Source organism: Catharus ustulatus, chromosome 1 (genome assembly GCF_009819885.2).
Source record: "Catharus ustulatus isolate bCatUst1 chromosome 1, bCatUst1.pri.v2, whole genome shotgun sequence".
NCBI classification, from domain to species: Eukaryota; Metazoa; Chordata; class Aves; order Passeriformes; family Turdidae; genus Catharus; species Catharus ustulatus.
This window is the reverse complement of record NC_046221.1, coordinates 34,933,600-34,952,665: the sequence shown is the minus strand read 5'-3', so window position 1 is coordinate 34,952,665 and position 19,066 is coordinate 34,933,600. Positions and strand designations below refer to the sequence as shown.

At 49.8% G+C, this 19,066-nt stretch overlaps 2 protein-coding genes across 2 annotated transcripts; both read left to right on the top strand.

The window, feature by feature from the left end:
* Positions 1–2,530: 2,530 nt before the first annotated feature.
* HOXA2 (homeobox A2) lies at positions 2,531–4,893 on the top strand. The gene is made up of 2 exons (XM_033066345.1): positions 2,531–3,177; positions 3,852–4,893. Exons 1-2 carry the CDS (start codon positions 2,796–2,798, stop codon positions 4,604–4,606), a joined length of 1,137 nt encoding a protein of 378 aa, XP_032922236.1. The 5' UTR covers positions 2,531–2,795; the 3' UTR covers positions 4,607–4,893.
* Positions 4,894–9,440: 4,547 nt separating this feature from the next.
* Positions 9,441–11,865, top strand: HOXA1 (homeobox A1). Its single transcript, XM_033067434.2, has 2 exons — positions 9,441–10,065; positions 10,496–11,865. Exons 1-2 carry the CDS (start codon positions 9,447–9,449, stop codon positions 10,849–10,851), a joined length of 975 nt encoding a protein of 324 aa, XP_032923325.1. The 5' UTR covers positions 9,441–9,446; the 3' UTR covers positions 10,852–11,865.
* The last annotated feature ends 7,201 nt before the right edge of the window (positions 11,866–19,066 follow it).

The window sequence follows — 19,066 nt, the reverse complement described above, 5'->3', positions numbered from 1 at the left end:
CCTTTAGCACCACGAATTACATTTAGGAAAACGTTCAAATAGAAGGAAGTTGGCGTTTCACTCCCCTCCCACCCCGAAGAAAGAAAAATACAGGCGATTTTTTCCCTTCTTTCCATAAATCGTATTCAATCCTCTCTTCAGAGCCTGTAGGTTGCAAATAAGAATTTGTAATTTTGCATTTAAGATTCGTCCGATTAAAAGATCCCCCTGGAGGCAGCAGTAATTGATTTTCCCAAGAATTTCTCGTCCTCTCTGCAAAGGTTTTGTTCCAGGTGGTTTTTGTATTAGACTGACCACAAGAAACAAATGTGCAGAATGGAGACACCCACACAGGTTTTACTCACAAAGCCTGGTTAAAGTCCAAACCTCTCTCTTTATTATTTGTCATCCTGCTCTTAATCCCAGTATTTTCCAGAGGGGGAAAAAAATAGAAAAAAAAAAAAAAGGAAAAAAAAATCAGAGAAAAGAAAACGTAGGCACCAAAAAGCAAAATAAAACTGGACTTTTCCCACAAGCAGCCCAGTCCTCTGCCAGCATATTTTAAAAGCAGCTTTTTTCCTTGTTTACTTGCGTTTCTTGCTCTGCCTCTTTTCACGGCCACATTTGATCTTGGAAAGAGCAAGAAGCTTTAAATGTGTTCTTAAGGGCCAGTAGCTGTCAAACCTTTTGGCGGCCAAGATTGATCGCGGGCAGACACCACCAGAGCTTTGTTTGGACTAAAAGCAAGAAAATTAAACCCCTTGCATTTTCCAACAGCATCGATATTTGTAAGGCATCCCTTTTGAGGGATTAAATGACAAGTCTCGTTCTATATTTTATTTAAACAAGCAACCACCAAAAAGCCCATTTAAAGCCCCTCGGCCCCTCCCCTCCCCCTCTCTCCAATGCCTTCGCAGATATGCTATATCTTGTGGGTGCATTAACTTAAAACCGATTTTTTAAATGCACTTCGTGCAGACTGGACGCAGACTGATCCACTGAGTGCTTGGGGTCTTGATTTCTATTTTTCGCCCCCCGTTTTTTTTCTTTTTTTTTTTTAATTTTATTTTTTAATATAATTACGAAGACGGTTGCCGACCCATTCTTGGTGACTCTGAAAATAAAGTGAGACGGCACCTCATCGCGCTGGCTATGGTTTCTGGCTCCTGGAGGACGCGGAGAGCGGCTCGGAAGCGCCTTCCCCCCGGCCCGCGGCGCACCCCACCCTGCCTTGCACCCCGGGCTCCGCGGGCAAGCAAAACCCGTCCGGGCTGTCTAGGGTGCCTGTGACCATAGAATTCATCGGGTTGGTGATTGTGGCCATCATTGTCATCACTCCCTGTCGTCTTGGTATGGTTGGAAAATTATGTCCAAAGCATCCAAATTCGGGACTTGCCTCGACCTGGCAGGGGTGACTGGAGGCGGCGGCGGCAGGAGCCAAGCATCGGAGGCGAGTACCGTCTCTCAAGCCAGAACCCCGTAGAATTTTCGCTCTGTCTGGTCCCTTCAAAACAAACCCGCTACCAACCCATATATTTCCTGGTAATCGAAAATACTCACCAGACCCAGCCTACTACGGTTATTAAGCAAATTATGCCAGCAGACGGGAGTATCGTTTGCGAGCTAAGGCACGGGATATATACTTTTTTTTAAGAGGCAACAGCCAGACGCGTTTGCAGCCTTGCGATTTGGCTCGCCCAGAGAGGTTCTCCTAGGGTTATGTGCTACGGTCCAATCCCGGGAAGCCAACTGGAGAGGGAAGTCATGAAGCGCCAGGGCTCCTGCCTATGTGACTCTTCCCCTCGAAGCAAGGTTGCTGAGGAAGATCCTGATAAACAATGGCTCAGCACCGACGACCGATTGTTCTCCGTACTGTACACCCGATAGCCACCAAAAAAGAAGAGTTAAAAAAAAAAGACGAAGAGAGGAAAAAAAGGAAAAAAAGAAAGAAAAATCAAACAAGAACACAGAGCCTAACAAACAAATAAACAAAAATACAAAGGAGCAAAGGAGCCCATTGACGCTGAGTCGGGAAGGAGAAACTAGTTTTGGAGGAAGTACTATTCCTAGGAAAAAATCAAGACCCTCTGCTTCAGACTCCTGCCTGGGCGCAACTTCTTATGCGGGGGCCTGACGGTGTCAAAACTTTGAAGATTAATGGATTACTTTGTTAATGACTCAAGGCGTCAGATTGAGGTGCTTAAATGATTTGTGAGGTGCAAAGCGTTTTCCTGACAGTCCCAAACAATGAGAGAAGAGTGTGCGGGTGGATGCGAGGAAGGCAGCAGGCTGCAGGACAAGCAGCCACACACACACACACACTCACACACACACACACACACTCGCAGCCTCTCTCACAAGCATATCCACGCACACGCACTCTCCTCCCCACCCCCGATCATTTCAGATTAGGACGCCAAGGGGATAGATACTCGAGATATCATTTCCCCTTTTAAAAAAAAGTGTAAATAAAGCCTTTCTGGCCCCCAATGAGGCGTTCCTTCCCGACTTTTTTGGATCAATCAAACAGACAGTGGCTTCTTTTGATTAAAGCCCAAATTGTCATTGGGCAGAGGCAATCATGTGACAGCCAATTCGGTCCAATTTCAACCTTGTCTCCATGAATTCAATAGTTTAATAGTAGCACGGTCCCCATACGGCTGTAATCAGTGAATTAGAAAAAAAACACCCCACCAGCGATCTTCTATGCTATATTTTTTTTCTCCTCTCTCTCCTTTTTCCTGGGCCTTCCCCTCCCCCCGAGGCCCCTGAATCCGAGGGAACTTTTTCTCCGCGGGGGCTGCCAGTTGAAGGCCATGAATTTCGCATTTGAGCGAGAGATCGGTTTTATCAATAGCCAGCCATCGCTTGCTGAGTGCCTGACATCTTTTCCCCCTGTCGGTGATACATTTCAAAGTTCATCAATCAAGAACTCGACGCTTTCACACTCGACACTGATTCCTCCTCCTTTCGAGCAGACCATCCCCAGCCTGAACCCCGGCAGCCACCCTCGCCACAGCGGCGGCGGTCGCCCCAAGGCGAGCCCCCGCGGCCGCAGCGGCAGCCCGGGCCCCGCTGGAGCCCCGCCGCCCCCGGAGTACCCCTGGATGAAAGAGAAAAAGGCGTCCAAGCGATCCGCGCTGCCGCCCGCCTCGGCCTCCGCCTCAGCCGCTGGACCTGCCTGCCTCAGCCACAAAGGTCAGTCCAAAGACGTGCCGCCAGCCCCGCCGGGCCGCTATTTTGGCTCCCCGCATCCCCCCGGCTTCGCGGGGGGACGAGGCGGAGGGCGGGCGGGCGGGAAGGACGGAGCTGGCGGGGCTCGATGGAAACCCAAACTTTCCCCAAACTTGCCTAATGCGGGATGATTTATTTGAGTTGGAGCTGACCTCTCTTGTCTCGCCGTCCTAGAGTTAGGATATTTGACAGTAATGAAGAGTGATAGATTGCTCCCGCTCAGCTAAGCAGCTGATGCATTAATTATAAATTGCGGTATGGCTAATATAAAGTTTGCTGTGGTGTGGGGAGGTTGGGGAGCTGGAGGCAGCGGTTTGGCGGAGGTGGCCGAGGGGCACGCAACACCGGGCTCTCAGCAGTGCAACACAATGGGTTTACTGCATCCAAAGGCGGCCATTTTGTTGCAGTTGCTATTTTATGCTATATGGACATATAGATATAGACACATACATGCAGAGAGAGCACTCCCCCCCACCCCCCCGGGATGCGATGTGCTGGGGTGCTGAAATTCAATCCGTGCATTTATCTGTTTTGTATGTGTGTCCGTGTGTCTTTGCTTTCGCTGTTCTGGCGGTGATGCTTTGGGGTGCGTGTGGTGGTGGTGTTTTTCTTTTTTTTTTTTCTTTCTTTTTTAACAGACCCCCTTGAAATCCCCGATAGCGGTAGCGGTGGATCTAGGCGCCTGAGGACGGCTTACACCAACACCCAGCTTTTGGAGCTAGAGAAAGAATTTCATTTCAACAAGTATCTCTGTAGACCAAGGAGGGTTGAGATTGCAGCCTTGCTGGATCTGACTGAGAGACAAGTCAAAGTCTGGTTCCAGAACAGGAGGATGAAGCACAAGAGACAGACCCAGTGCAAGGAGAATCAAAACAGCGAGGGGAAATTTAAGAACCTAGAGGACCCCGAAAAAGCGGTGGACGAGGAAGAAGAGGAGGAGGAGGAGAAATCCCTCTTCGAGCAAGCCCTCAGCAATGTCTCCGGCGCTCTCCTGGAGCGGGAAGGCTACGCTTTCCAGCAGAATGCCCTCTCCCAGCAGCAGGCGCAGAATGCGCACAATGGCGAATCCCAAACTTTCCCCGTTTCGCCTTTAACGAGCAATGAGAAAAATCTGAAACATTTTCAACATCAGTCACCCACTGTTCAAAACTGCCTCTCAACAATGGCCCAGAACTGTGCAGCTGGCCTGAACAATGACAGTCCTGAGGCCCTAGATGTCCCTTCTTTACAGGACTTTAACGTTTTCTCCACAGATTCCTGCCTACAGCTTTCAGATGCAGTTTCCCCCAGTTTGCCAGGATCTCTGGACAGTCCCGTAGATATCTCTGCTGACAGTTTTGACTTTTTTACAGACACACTCACCACAATTGACTTGCAGCATCTGAATTACTAAGAAATTAAAGACGTTCTCTCCAAGGGTCCTGCTTTCTCCTCCTTATTCTACTTAATTTTTTTCCCCAGTGAATTAATTTTATTTTCCCCCTCCCTTTCCCTCCTCAGTATTTTCTGTTTGTTACCTCCCTCTGATATGCCATTTTGCCGTTTCTTATGAAGTTTTAGTTGTGTTCAATTTTAACCTAGCCACATTCTAGGTCCTTCTATGAAAGCAATATATGAGGTCTGTAAGAAAGTGATCATATAGGAATGTATCTTCACTTTCTTTTTATTTTTGTATTGCATTAGGATGAGTTGTCATAAGTATTTTTGGTAGAATAAATTCTTGTTTGCTACAAGGAGCTTTCTCTTTTTTCTTTCTCTTTCTCCTCTCTTTCTCTCTGCTTTCAAGATGGGTAACATGACGGATATCTCTCTCAATCCCTTCCACTATTAATTTATTAATAATCAAAATCCAGCGTTCTGACAACGAACTTTTCCCTTTTGGAAATTTAGGACATTCATTAGGGAGGAAAAATTAGTTCTTTTTTTTTTTTTCCCCTTTTTTTTATTATAAGGATTCTCACAAGGGAAGGAAACTCAAACTAAATAAATTAAAACCGTTCACAGGTTTGGTGGAGATTTGTTCCTTTTAATGTATAAATATCTCATCTTATCTCTGTGAGGATACAAAGCTTGAAAATCCTGAGCTGTAACAAAAGCATGAGCGAGGACTTTCTCTGTTACAGGCAGAATGTAAGAGAAAGAGAGACTGAGTAGGAGAAACGTCCCCTGCAGAAACCAGCCTGTTACATGAAGGAAAGGGGCTATTTTTTTTTAATCCTGTTTTTCTAGAAAGTAGTGCTTAGCAGCCAGCAAGATATTTCGTGAAACGTATCTTAAAAAATACCAGAGCTCACAAAGAATGTGGTTGGTTACTTCTCACGTGCTGAGTAATCCAAGAAATCCTAGGAGGAGAGGAAATGGAGAAGTTAGTGCCTTTGAAATCAAAAGGGTGGCAGAAACGCAGGGGGAAGAAAAAAGCATTTAGGGAGGAACCGGGCTCTCCACTCCATCCTTTTCGGGGGCGGTGTGGGGGCAGACCCGAAGATATTTTTCTGTGTAAGCCTTCTTGGGAGGTGAAAGACTGATAGCGAAAAGGGGAATCTCTGAGTTTAAAGTTAAAATTTCCTCGGGCTCCTTACTCTTCTGCTGAAGGCGGCAAAGACGGGCTTTTAGAAATCTCCACCAAATTTCCTACCACCCGGCGTTGCCGAACCCCAAAGGGGAGGGTGAGCCCCGTCCTTCGGGCTAAAAACGAGCAACAGATGCCGGCGGGGCTCTGCCGCTCCGGGGCCAGGGAATCCCGGGCGGGAGCGTTCGCGGCTCCTGGAGTGCGTGTGGGTGCGAGTGGTCGCATTACACAAGCGAGTGGGGCTTGGGTGGGGGTTTGTGAGCGGGGCTCTGCTGTCCGTCCATGCGAGCAGCGCTGTCTCCCAGCCCTGTAACACGTTGTGGAGCTGGGATGCGTGGGTTATAGCTAGAAGGGCTGAACGCAATTCTTCCGAAAGTCATAAATCAAACTCTTTCTATGAATGAGAATGTCATCAAAGAGATCAATTGCAGGAACACATTCACAAATAAAAATCCTCTTACGTATTTGCCGGGGCTGGGGATCCCCGTCTAAAACCATTAAGTGAGAAGGCGTTTAGTCATAATTCACTTTTATTGCTCTTTTAAAACAACAGCTTGGCTGAGCTGCGGGCGCGGTGAAACCTCGGCCTTGGTTCTCCTCCTTCCCTCTGCTCCAGCCATGTCCCTGCGGAAAGCGAGCAATCTTACCGACATTTTCACTCCTCTGCCACTGGGTTAGATTGGACCGCAACGTACATGTGAGGGTTGGGGTTTCTTTTGTGCCCAGATTTCCGGATGCTGACAACGTTTAAAGAAAGCCAAAGCAAAACGAACTAAAAAAATCCCCCAAACAGTGAAACAAAATCCCCCCAAACAAAAACCAGAAACATAACAATAAAAAAAAAAAAAAGGAAAAGGAAACGTGCTACGAGGTTTAAACTTCTCGCTAACTCAATTTAAATAAATGGGGGAATCCAACAAGAGGGAGCCGCCTCCAAGTCTCCGGGTGAACTCTGGGGCCACAGCGGGGGCACACTCCCACGGAAAATCCTGAAGAGCCGGGATCGCCCCCTCAGCCTCTGTTCCGCGGCAGGAAACGCGGAGCGAAGCCGCGGAGGGGCGCGGAGGGGCCGGGATGGCCGGAGGGCAGGGGGAAGGGGCAGCAGCTCCCCCTCGCCTGGACGCGAGGAGGGAGGGTGTGGTGTGTGTTCCTCCTCTGCTCCGACCCTTCTCATGATGTTGCCCCCACGCTTAGTGCGGGCAGCAAAACCCGAAAGCCCCGCCAGAGAAACAATGCAACAAGAGACAATGGCACCAAAAAGGCAGAGAAAAAGGGATTTCAGGATGCTGGAGTCTGTAAGAAAAGTGATTAATCGGAATTTAAGGGTAAAAGGGATCTACTTGTAGTAAAATATTTTCTTTCTTGGCTGAAGGAAAAAGCATTGAGAAGATGTCAGCCCTTTTATTAGTAAACAGTCCTAATCGCTGTCTTTTTTCTCTGCTTCATGCAGTATTTAACACAACTGGTTTACATGAATGAAATAAATGTGTTTACAGCTGTAACCATAGCCAAAATTGGCGCAGTATAACACCATAAATGCCTCTGGAGTGTTGTTGCTCTTGTCCTCCACTCCGCCCCCCTGCAGTTTAAGAAACTGAACCTTTCCAGAGGGCCCTTAACCATCCCTGCCTCTGCAGTAAATCAGAACAAATAGACATACGGAGGGCACCGGGATAGACGCGTGGTGGAGAGAGGCGCCCTTCGGTTTTGGCTGACGATAAAGAGAGGCCGTGCAGATGCCGTGGGATAAAGGGCTGACCTAAGAGCAGTAGGAGAGCTTTGCACCTAGGAGAGAGTGTTGTAGTTCATGTGAGAGGGAGGAGCTTCAGGGTGTGTATGTGGGTGGGTGTGTGTATTCGTGAGCGGGGAGTGGTGGCGGGGTAGAAGAGTCTTTTGGATTTCAAAACAAGCAAGAATCGAGCGTGGGAAGAGAGGGACGTAAGAGTCGGCACCTGCAGAAATAGACGGGGTAGCCCCTCCTGGGGCTGGTGTCAGGGGACATGACTTTCCACCCATCTCTCTCCGAGGTTGACGTTTTGCAGAACTTCTTTTGAAGACATTTGGTGCCGTCCTTTCTGCCTGCAGACGGCTGGGTGCGCTGGGACAGACGGATGCCCGGCCTTTATCTTCCCTTTCCCTTTCCGCACACGTAAACCGAATATGAGGTCGTAACCCACATCTCACCTCTATCCCTCCTTCTCTGGCCACGTACCCATGTTTTGACTCACCTCCCCACGGTGTTGGGGAGGGGTAGGTTGGAGTCGATGCTCAGCGCGGTTCCCAAGGGTTCTGGGGCCGCCTCTGCCACTGGCCATCTGCTACCTCTCCCCACCGCCGACCCGGGTGGCGGAGTGCAGGGACAAAGGGGCCGAGGCGGCGGGCCCTGCGCCTCCCGCAGCTCCTCTGCCCCTGTCCCGGGTCGCCTCCTCGGGCTGCGACCCGCGGCACCCCGGACAGCCGTGCCTCCACCCTGTCCCAGCGGCAGCGGCGCTGCGGGAGCACAGCAGATGGGCTGCGGAGCCCCCGGTACCCCGTCCAATCATTCGTCCTCCTGTCCCCGGCTCCTCCTTCCCTGCCCTAGCCCTGGGCTGGCGAGGGTGAGCCTGGCAGAGATGCGGGGGGAGCAGGGATGAGGGCCAGAGGGTGACCGGTGATCCTGGGAGAGCACAATGGTCGTCAGTCCCAAAAGCGCCTCATTTCCATGCTAATGTCCGCGGCCGCCTGGTGATGCGGCTGGACAAGCCCCTTTAATTCTTGGCGTGGCGACGCGTTGGGACTGCGGCGGGGCAGGACCAGCGAGATCCCCCGGCACCGGCACTATTACCGTCTCCATTTTCACACGCATCGCATCCACATCCGTATCCTCGGTCCCATGCCTATCTATTCTCTACCTTATCCTTACCTTCCTTCCGGTCCCTGTCTCAATTCTCATCCCCGTAGAAGTCCCCAGCCGTATCCACCGTCCCATTCTCACTCCCGTTCCATGGGATAATAGTCTCAGCACTGTCTCTGCCTCTCTCCGCCCCATCCCTCGCCCGGTGCCATGGATCCAGTCGCCTCCCCTCGCCATCCCCCCACGAAGCTGCCCCGGCGAGGGGTTGGCGGACACCAGAGGTGCCCCGTACAAGCTTGACAGCGCCGACAGCAGGGTGATGCTGGGGCACCCTGGCAGCAGCACTCACCCTGGAGAGGACGACCGGTGGGCTCCGCGGGCCGGGCACAGCCTCCGGGTCTCTCCTGCCTTCCTCTCTCAGCTGGCGGACGAGACCCAGGGGGCTGCCGCGGCGGGGGTGGGTGGGTGTGTGTGTGTGTGTGTGTGTGTGTGTGTGTGTGTGTGTGTGTGTGTGTGTGTGTGTGTGTGTGTGTACAGCCCGGCCCGCCCCCCACCCCCTGGGGGGCCACGGCCACCGCCTCCCTGCCCCGCGGTGCCGCGGGTCGGAGCGCTCGGCGTTTAAATGCCCCCGACGCGGCGCTGTATCAGCGACAGGAGCCGGGGAAGCCCCACGGGCGCCGCAGCCATTGGCTGCCGCCCCCCACGTGCCTGCCCGCTGCCGGCGCCTTCGTGTCATTTTCCTGCCGGCCCCATGGAGGAAGTGGGAAAGTTGGCGCGGCCCCGCCGGACGCTGAAGACCCGGTGGCGGCGTGACAGAGCGACGCGGCGAGGATGAGCTCCTTCCTCGAGTACCCTGTCCTCGGCGGCGAGGCGGGGGGCTGCGCCGCCCGCGCCTACCACCCCGACCACGGGATTACAACTTTCCAGCCCTGCGCCGTCAGCGCCGGCAGCTGCAGCGGAGAGGACCGCTTCCTGGCGGGCCGCGGGGTGTCCATCAGCCCCCACCGCCACCATCACCACACCCCGGCCCAGCCTGCCGCCTACCAGCACCACGGCGGGCTGGGGGTGTCCTACGCGCACCCCGGCTGCGGCCCGACCTACAGCGCGCAGGGCTTCGGAGCGCCGTACAGCCCCTACCCCCTGGGGCAGGACGCGGAGCTGGGCGGCGGCTTCCCTCCCTGTGCCCCCGCCGTGTACTCGGGGAGCATCTCCTCCTCCGCCGCTGCGCAGCACCCGCTCCAGCACCAGGGCTACGCGGGGGCCCCCGCTCAGTACGTGCCTCCCCCCTACGGGCAGGAGCAGCAGAGCCTGCCCCTGGGCACCTACAACCATGCCCTGTCTCCCCTCCACGCTGGCCACCGGGAAAACGCCCGCTCCCCCTCCACCGAGACCTCGCCGCCGGCGCAAACCTTCGACTGGATGAAAGTGAAAAGAAACCCACCCAAAACAGGTCAGTGGCAGGCGGGTGGGCCGGAGCTGGGGCCGCTCCGTTCTCTCCGCCGCGGATGTGGGGAAAGAGGCGCGGTATCCCGCGGGACACTGGGCAGGTAGGGAGGCCCGCAGCTCTGGGAACAGTCACGGCTGTCTGCCCGCGGAGCTGAAAGCCAGTGCTGCTTATTCCTCACTTATTCCTGACTCCCCCTTCTTCTCCTCTCCCGTGGTCGTATTTCTGGTAATTCATAAACCACTTATCAAGTTTGCTCTGACACTAGAGGCTGACTCCGGTTTAGCACCTCGCACTCCATCACTCACCCTGCCGGGGTTTCCCTCTTATCCTAGGAAGTTCTTGCTCCCTATCGCTTAGCCGGTGTGGACATATTGATTACATCGCCTATAAATCATTTGCGCTCTGTTACTTACCGCTGCATGTCCCCTCGCAGGCAAGGCTGGCGAGTACGGCTTCGTGGGGCAGCCCAACACCGTGAGAACCAACTTCACCACCAAGCAGCTCACCGAGCTGGAGAAGGAGTTTCATTTCAACAAATACCTGACCAGGGCTAGGCGGGTGGAGATCGCCGCCTCCCTCCAGCTCAACGAGACGCAGGTGAAGATCTGGTTCCAGAACCGGCGGATGAAGCAAAAGAAGCGTGAGAAAGAGGGGCTGCTGCCCATCTCCCCCGCCACTCCCACGGGCTGCGAGGAGAAGGCGGAGGACTCGTCGGAGAAGTCCTGCTCCTCGCCCTGCAGCGCCTCGCCCGCCTCCTCCGCCTCGGACACGCTCGCTACCTCCAACTGAGACCGGCCGCGCCCCGACGGCCGCCGGGCGCGACGTGTCCGTCCACCGCTGCTATGTCGGTCCCTCGGTCGGTCGGTATCCCGAGAGGTCCCGGCGAGCAGCCGCTCCCTCCCCTACTACCTCCGCCGCCCTCGTCGCTGTCCAGCCCTAGGGGTGCCGGTTCCGCCGGGTTCCGGCGCCGTGGTGCCAGGGGATTTTCATCCCGGCCCCCACTTCCTCTTCTGCTGGAGGAGATGTGTTGGCACAAGTGTAAGGGTCTCCCTCCTCCACTGCAAGGACGTTCCACCGAGTTTCCCTGAGTGAAAGACAGGTTATTTAGGGTACATAACCTCACAAAGAGATGCACTATTGCAAGTGTTTACACGACTTATAGGACTTTCATCCCCTTAATTTAATGTATTCTTTGTTCGTGTCAATGAGTTTGTTGCTTGTAAATACTTTGTCCGAGAGATTTATCTTTTTACAGATTTTTCTAGAATGATGTTTCGATTATCAGGTTAAGCAGGGTGAGTGCATTCGCCAAACTGGATCCATTTTTATATTGGTAAAGTAGATGACCGTATCAAGTAAACGTCTTAAGCTCAAGCAGATACCTCAAAAAAGTAGCGCTATTTCTTTAAATGTGACAAACAAGGCTTCAATTGCACTAGGTTTTTTAAACCTTGCCCGGTGTGCTTGCTCCCTCTCCTTTTCCCCCTGCCCCAAAAGCTGTGTTGGTTTATGCTCAGCTGAAGGGTACAACCATCCAAAAGACTTCGCCTCTTCCTATTTTCATATTAACCTTCCTTTAGACTCGATGTCTTTTCAAACTACTCGTGAATGTGACAAATGGCCAAATGAATGTATAATTTCTGTGGTTGGTGTCCAGACCTTTGCATGACGCACTGTGCTTTGCTGTACTGCGGGTACACTGAGTTCTATCAGTTGTCGTGTGTGAGCAAAATGTCCTCCTGATTTTTCTGTACAATCATGAAAGGCTCTGTGATTCCACCGGTGGTGGAATCCAGGGCAGGATTTACGGGTCCTTATAATGTCTGTAATAAATATATTCCACTTTCAGGTAGCCCTCGTCTGCCTACCTCTGCGTGACGTCAGAGCTGAGTCACAGGCTGGGCTCAGCAGTTTTGTTTCCCTTATTTTCTTCTACTGGGGTCTTTCCAAAGGGAAAATGGGGTAAGAGCCTCACAACCTTACTCCTTCTATGTTGTTCTGTCAGAGCCAGTGCTCTGTCTGACCAATCTGACTTCCTATACAAAACTTCTTCCACTCCTATGCTCAAATAATATTATTTTTAGACAATATAAGGCCCTTCTCTCCATTCTTGGTTACTGGGAGGAATTTATGATCCCAATCTAATTCTGAAGCACAAACAGGAGAACTTCCTGGGTCAAGTGCTAACCTTTTCACCTCGGGATGGATGCTGACACTTAAATAAACAGAGCACCCTTCAAAAGCAGAAACTCTCTTCAGCCAGTCTTTCCTCACACTGCAGGCCCCTCTTCAAGGACTGCACATTTAATTAGCCTGGGCACTAAGCTTGTCCGGCTTCTCTCTCCTACCCCAAGCTGCTATCCCCAGCGCTTTGACGGGATGCCGAAATGGGAGATGGCTCCCAGTGTGTTTTTTGCATTAGCCCCAGCCCACTTCACCGTCCCTTCCCTTCTATCTCGGTACCTCTCCACCCCCCCACTCCCCCGGGTGTACAAGAGAAAGCTTGCAGGTAAATATAATAACTATTTCAAGAAATATCAAGCGAACAGGTCGGGGAGGGAGAAGAGCCTCTGTGGGGAGAACCTGGGTGGCAGGACAGGACAGAGGCATGCTCAGCTGGACGGGGGATGTCCCAAGTCACTGATACCTCTTGAATTACAACGCAAACACGCCTAACATCTTCTTCACCCGGTCCAGCTGCGGGAAGTGCCAGCGGGTTTCTCCTGAGGCGGGTCTGCCCACGCAGGCTTTGCTTTGCGGGATCCGCAGAGAGTCAACGAAATTTTCTTCACTTCGGTGTCAAAAGAGACAAGCCCTGATTTGCAAGGCGCGGCGGCCATATCAAGAGCCGAGCTATCTACAAGGGAGAAGGGCTGTCTCCAAAGGCTCCCGCCGATGCCTCTATTTCTTTCATTTCCCCTCCTGCCATATACTTTACCTTTTGTTTATTAGTGTAAAGCCACAAAGCAAAACAGATGGCCTTCTTCCAGAGTCTTGGATGTGTTAAAGTGGCATTTACATGCCAATGAGGGCATTTCAATATCGAAATCTGGATCTAAACATCGCTGGAATCCGGATCTACAACTCGATTCCACCGGTGTTGACTTAATGTGTTAGAAAGAGCGGCCATAAATTAAAGCCTAAATTCGAGAGACAAGACACTTATCAGTGCATCAGTCTCCGATGAGAGATTGTTGGGCAAAGAATTCCATCTCCTTCCAAGCCCAAACCCTATATATATATCGGGATATATATGTATGTATATATCTCCCCGCAGTCATAATGTATTTCGAGCAAAGACGCTCCAAACCTCCCGATCCTGTCTCATTTTGTTAGCATTAATACTATTTCGATAACATCAGCTTTTGGGTTCAGGGGTGCGGCGAAGAGAAATGAAAATCTCTAGCTTATAGTTTCTACCACAAAAATATCGTTAAAAATCCCCCACAAAGTGCTTTCAATCAAGACACTAATTTACGCTTCGGGCTGTGAGGATTTTTTTTAAAAATACATTTTTAAATTAAAAAAAAAAATCTCTCTAGAATCTCGAGGGAAAAATGAAGAAAAAACCCCACATCTCATCAAAACCCGTCAACACAAATCGCATTCAAATGTCAAACGGAGTTTAGTATCTTCCTATCATACTTAAGGCCATTTCTGCTGTTCACCTTTAAAGTTTACTTTTGGAGGCTATTGAGATGCTTTGGTGTTTTCCTCTGGGGCAATCAGATTGAAACCGATCAATATTTACTCAGTCTGAAAGGGCTGTTGAAAAGGCAGCTAACAACAAACTGCTTAGCTGCTCTCCCCTCTTTAATCTCAGGTTCACCGAAAGTTCAAGCAGAAATGAATTCGGTGATGGGTCACTTTAGAATAAATCCCAGTAGTTAATCTCACAGCCTTGATAAAGGCAACAATTACAGAGTCATCCCTCTCCCTCTCTCTCTCTCGCTGTCTCCCCGGCAGCGGCAACTTTCCTCTCATTTTTGCCCAGCATGTTTTTACTAAATTTTAACAGCTTTCCGCTGTTTTGCGGAGACAGCAAAAACTCGGCATCTTTCCCGCGCTGCATCCGACGCTCAGGCGGGCATACCCCGGAGAGGTACCGGAGTGAGGGGAAAAAACCCATCCTGCAAAGGACCCGGCATTTTCAAGCGGGGGTCCAGGGGCAAAGGAGGGGGATACTTGGGGCTTTCTCCTCAGCAGTGATGAGGAAAGGGATGGCTGGAGAGGTACCCGGTAGCTGGAGGAGCTGATGGAGCCGTGCTCCCCTCTCCATCCTGCATGGGAAAGGAGCAGAAATCTGAGCAAAAACGCGATAGACGTCGTCGTTAATTGCTGGGACTCTGCAAAGGCCAAAGTTCACATAATCACTGCATAAATGCATGCTTAATAGGGATTTATTAGTAACTCTCTAATGGCAGCTCACGTTTGGACTATAGACCCGAGCGGCTTTCTACCGGCAAACTGCTTTTCCAGAGCGATGCCCCCTCCCACCCAGGAATTGCCGGGGGACCCTGGGCATGGAAGGCGATGAGCTCCCGGCCAGGCCCCGGGGATGCTCCGAGCGAGGCCGGAGCCCGCGGGAGAGCCCGGGCGGCAGCGCCGCGCTGGGGACGGCCCCGAGGGAGGCAGCTCCTGCCGGCGGCACGGCCGGGCCCGGACCCGGCGGGGACACGCGGCTGTCAATTTTTTTTTTTGAAGGGGGAAAGAGTAGCTTAGGGATGTTTTCCTCGTCAGCTTAGGAGCAAGATTGCTTTTTTTTGGTTTTCTTTAGTAATTAGCTCTCTGAGATCACAGAAAATTGGTAACCGCAAAAAAAGCATTATATAAATAATGAAGTTAATAATATATGAATAAACAGATATGTAATGCATTTTGAGAATTCTTTCTTTCTTTCTTTCTTTCTTTCTTTCTTTCTTTCTTTCTTTCTTTCTTTCTTTCTTTCTTTCTTTCTTTCTTTCTTTCTTTCTTTTTCTTTCTTTCTTTCTTTCTTTCTTTCTTTCTTTCTTTCTTTCTTTCTTTCTTTCTTTCTTTCTTTCTTTCTTTCTTTCTTTCTTTCTTTCTTTCTTTCTTTCTTTCTTTCTCTCTTTCTCTCTTTCTCTCTTTCTTCCTTCCTTCCTGCCTTTCTTCCTGCCTTCCTTCCTTCCTTTTTTTTTTTGGTCTGCCTTTCTCACTTTTTCTCCCTTTCTCTCCCTCTTCCTCTTTCCCTTTTGCCTTTCTCCTTTTCCAAGACAAACATTCCTTTTCTCCCTCAGGCACACTACTTGGCCGGCTCTCATTGTTAACATTATTCTTTTATGGTTTATGTGTCATAAAATATTACAGGTCACAGTTACTCCTGTTTCAGGCTCGGAAAGACCAATGACATCAATGGGCGCTGTAGGGAAAAAAAAGTCTTCTCTTGTGCCTAGGCATCCGGGAGCAAACTGTGTTGATTTTGATCATGCAAGGAGCTCTCTTTGCCATGTAACTTCAAAAGGATTACACATTTCACTAATACGAGTAGGAATGGGTCCGGAGAATGCTACTGTGCTACTTTTTATAGGGCAGAGACACAGTGTAAGCCTTTGCTTCACATGGAGAATGCTTCAACTATTACTTTTACCATTATTTTGTCTTTCCAATCTATTTTCCTTGAAAATGTATATCTCACAAATTGAAATCGGAACTACTGATTCTGATAATAATGATCAGTCTCGACTATGATGAAACCAGTAACCAGCTCATGAGTTCTCCGAATGCCCGTTTTATAAACACAAACTCAAAGTATTTCAAAACTTCTCCCGCTCAAGAAAGTAAAAGTAGCAAAAAGAAAAAAAAAATCAAATAACTCCAAATACAAGGTGGACAGCGGGAGGTACGAAGCCAATCTCAGCCACAACTCTCGTTCCTGTGTTCACATCGGTCTCAGATATGGTGCAGCCAGGGGCGGGCGGGGGGATCAGGAGTATACAAGGACTGATGGAGAGTTTTGCTCGCCAGAGTTGTTGACAGTGTCTGAGAGGTCGAGAGCCAGGGACGAGCGTGCCGTGCCCCGGTGCTTGCCCCTGTGCCCGTCTCGATGCCCGCCTGGTGTCTCGGCGCTGCGCAGCGGCTCCTGTTTGCATCCGATAAGCTTGGCTTTGCCAAGGTACTTATGCATACTCTACTTCTATCCCATGCGGGGCAAGGAAAAAAAAAAGGAAAGGGAAAAAAAAAAGGAAAGGAAAGGAAAGGAAAGGAAAGGAAAGGAAAGGAAAGGAAAGGAAAGGAAAGGAAAGGAAAGGAAAGGAAAGGAAAGGAAAGGAAAGGAAAGGAAAGGAAAGGAAAGGAAAGGAAAGGAAAGGAAAGGAAAGGAAAGAAAAAAAATATAGCGATATGCTATGGACTATTACAAATTAGAAAAAAAGAAAGAACAAGGAAATATCTACTTTGACTGAACACTTATCTAACGCATTTTGTAGGGATCGATTTCATTCGCAGCTGTCTTTGTATTTGATCTTCGTGAAATTACTAATAGGAGGAAAATTCGTTGTGTGGGTTGGAATAACAAGGGAGTGGGGCTGTGACCGCCGGGCCGCTCCGTTCGGTACGAGCCGGCCGCGCTCCTCCGAACCCTGCTCAGCTCCCAGTCCCTCTCTCCCTCGGGACCCGCCTGCGGGGACGGCAAAAGTCAGGCTCACCCCAGGGCTGCCCCGGCACCCACCCCATCTCTGCGGGCCGAATGGCAGAGCCTGAGGTGGCACCGCAGCGCTGAGGCGGGGATATCGCCTCTGATGTCCTTTGTCTATTACTACAGCCATCACCAAATCCCGGATAACCTCCCTTTCCCTCTGTCAACACCCCTCCGCTCCAGCCCGTGCTGGGGGAAGAGGGATGGGACCTGCCATCGGGGTCCCGTAGCAAGGGGGTGCCCCTTTTAGGGGTAACTTGGTGACAGATGTTGACGTTTCTAGGGAGCTCGGTAAACAGAAAGTTGGACTGGACTTTTTCATAGCCCATGTGTTTTTCATCATTCCCCGTCAGGCTCAGACCAAAGGCAGAAGCTTCCCTCTTCACACTCCTCATCCCCTCTCATCTTCAGCAGTCACTCAGCCCCGGTGACAAGCAATAAAGAGCAGAGAAAACACAGGAGACCAGCTTAGTTAAGCAATGAAAAGAGATGGGGGTGAGGATGAGGCTGGTGGTGGAAATGGGGGGCCTCCTCCACTGCACACCAGTGAACCTTCAGGTGCAAAGCACACCTGTATAAATCACAAACCCCTTCTGGTTAGAGTGGGGACATATTGGAGAGGTCTTGGAGAACAACCTCGTGCCCAAACTTCCCATCTCATAAGAAGGTGAAGGTCATGGAAGGGGCTAAGCCACAGAAGTGGAAATTTCTATACAATTGAAACTCTTCTGTTCCAATAAAACCAAGCTTTTTCTTTTTCAATGGATATATTACCTCAAATAACTCTACTGCAAAACATCAGCTGTAGTGGAAATGTCATCCAAACCTCAATTTATTTTCTTTGCATAGTTGTAAAATATTCCCACTAGCACCCAGCAAAGGTAGACACTTGGACCACATTACTCTGTTTTGGAAGAAATAAAAAATCCTTGCAGCACAGCTCTGCATTATCAGTGGATTTAACATCCTTGCATATTTCTGTGGACAGATGGGTCATAAAACAAAAGGCATTGGTGAGGTAGTGTTGTGTTCTTCATGCTGTGATGGGGAAAAAATGGGTAAAAAAATAACACTGTCTAGAAAACTGAAAGGTGATCCCATCTGAGCTGAGCCATCTGAGAGCCATGCATATTTCACTGCACAAAAATGTTATCTTGGAGAAACACTCCTACCAGCAAACAGTATTAACATGAACAATATGTTTAGACATAGAAGTGGGTATTGCAGACAGGCAGGACCCCATGGGGCTTTGCAGTTCATTACATCCCCCTGTATATTTTATTTTCTGTATTTCTGACAGTGCTATGAGTCAAGGCAGAGATCATGGAAATAGAAGGTGGGGCAAAAAGGCTCTGGGAAGACCTGTCTTCAGTGACAGGGCTCAAATCCCACTGCACAGGAAACATACAGTGTTTTTCTATATCTATAGGAACATGGATGTCCCAAAAAAACTTAGATTCACATAAAGGAGCATCACCCAAGCTTCTTTCAAGTCAGCTCACAAACAGAAAGATTTGAAAGATTTTGAGGCTTGTACTGGATACATATCTTGGTTTTGAGTGGGACCTACTGTGGCTCATTGCTCAGGGAGACTCAGCTCACCTGAGACCCACAAGTCTGCAAATCCAAAAATCAGCCTCACTGAGCCTAGTAATTCACCAGTAAAGATAAGTTTTTTCTCTTCAGATCACATCTTTCTTACCCTAGGGGTAGAACAGCATTTATACAGTAAAGTTTTTAAGGAATGCAGCCAAAACTACAGAAATTCTGCTGAGGACCCTCTAACTAGACAGTTTGATTGCATATCAGATGAGAGACTCTAGAAATCCAGATAATCTCTATGTAATCCCCTTTTTTGAACATCATGATGTATTTTGAGACTGGCCAACCATACAGGGTGACTCCCACTTTTGTTGGAGCTGGAAGAGAAGAAGACATAGGTATTACCTTGACTTTTGGATCAGGCCCTAACTGGAAATTCCATAGTCAACAACAGGCAAAAATTTCCCCTTTGCTTTTCACTGAGAAGACAGCAGGGCAGACTGTGCACTGAAAGCAGTGAACATCTAGCGACAAATCTTCTGATCCCAGGTTCAGGGATTTTTTTGGTATACTATATGTAACCACCCACAGATGAATTCTGTTTGTGGAAGGTGATGCATTTAAAGTATTTGTTGCAATCAGAAAGAACAATTATTCTCACCCTATTCTGTAGGTGAAATCAAAATAAACACAAATCTTTGAAGTTTAAATACAAATCTTACCTGCAGTCAGAACTAGGATATTGTTCAAAATATGGGAATGGATGAAGTCCTTTAGTAACCAGTCTTAACCAGGATAAAATACACA

Coding starts and splice junctions, on each gene's coding strand:
- HOXA2 (XM_033066345.1), top strand. CDS start 2,796: ATGAATTTCGCATTTGAGCGAGAGATCGGTTTTATCAATAGCCAGCCA. Junction 3,178..3,851: donor TGCCTGCCTCAGCCACAAAG/GTCAGTCCAAAG, acceptor CTTTTTTAACAG/ACCCCCTTGAAATCCCCGAT.
- HOXA1 (XM_033067434.2), top strand. CDS start 9,447: ATGAGCTCCTTCCTCGAGTACCCTGTCCTCGGCGGCGAGGCGGGGGGC. Junction 10,066..10,495: donor AAGAAACCCACCCAAAACAG/GTCAGTGGCAGG, acceptor GTCCCCTCGCAG/GCAAGGCTGGCGAGTACGGC.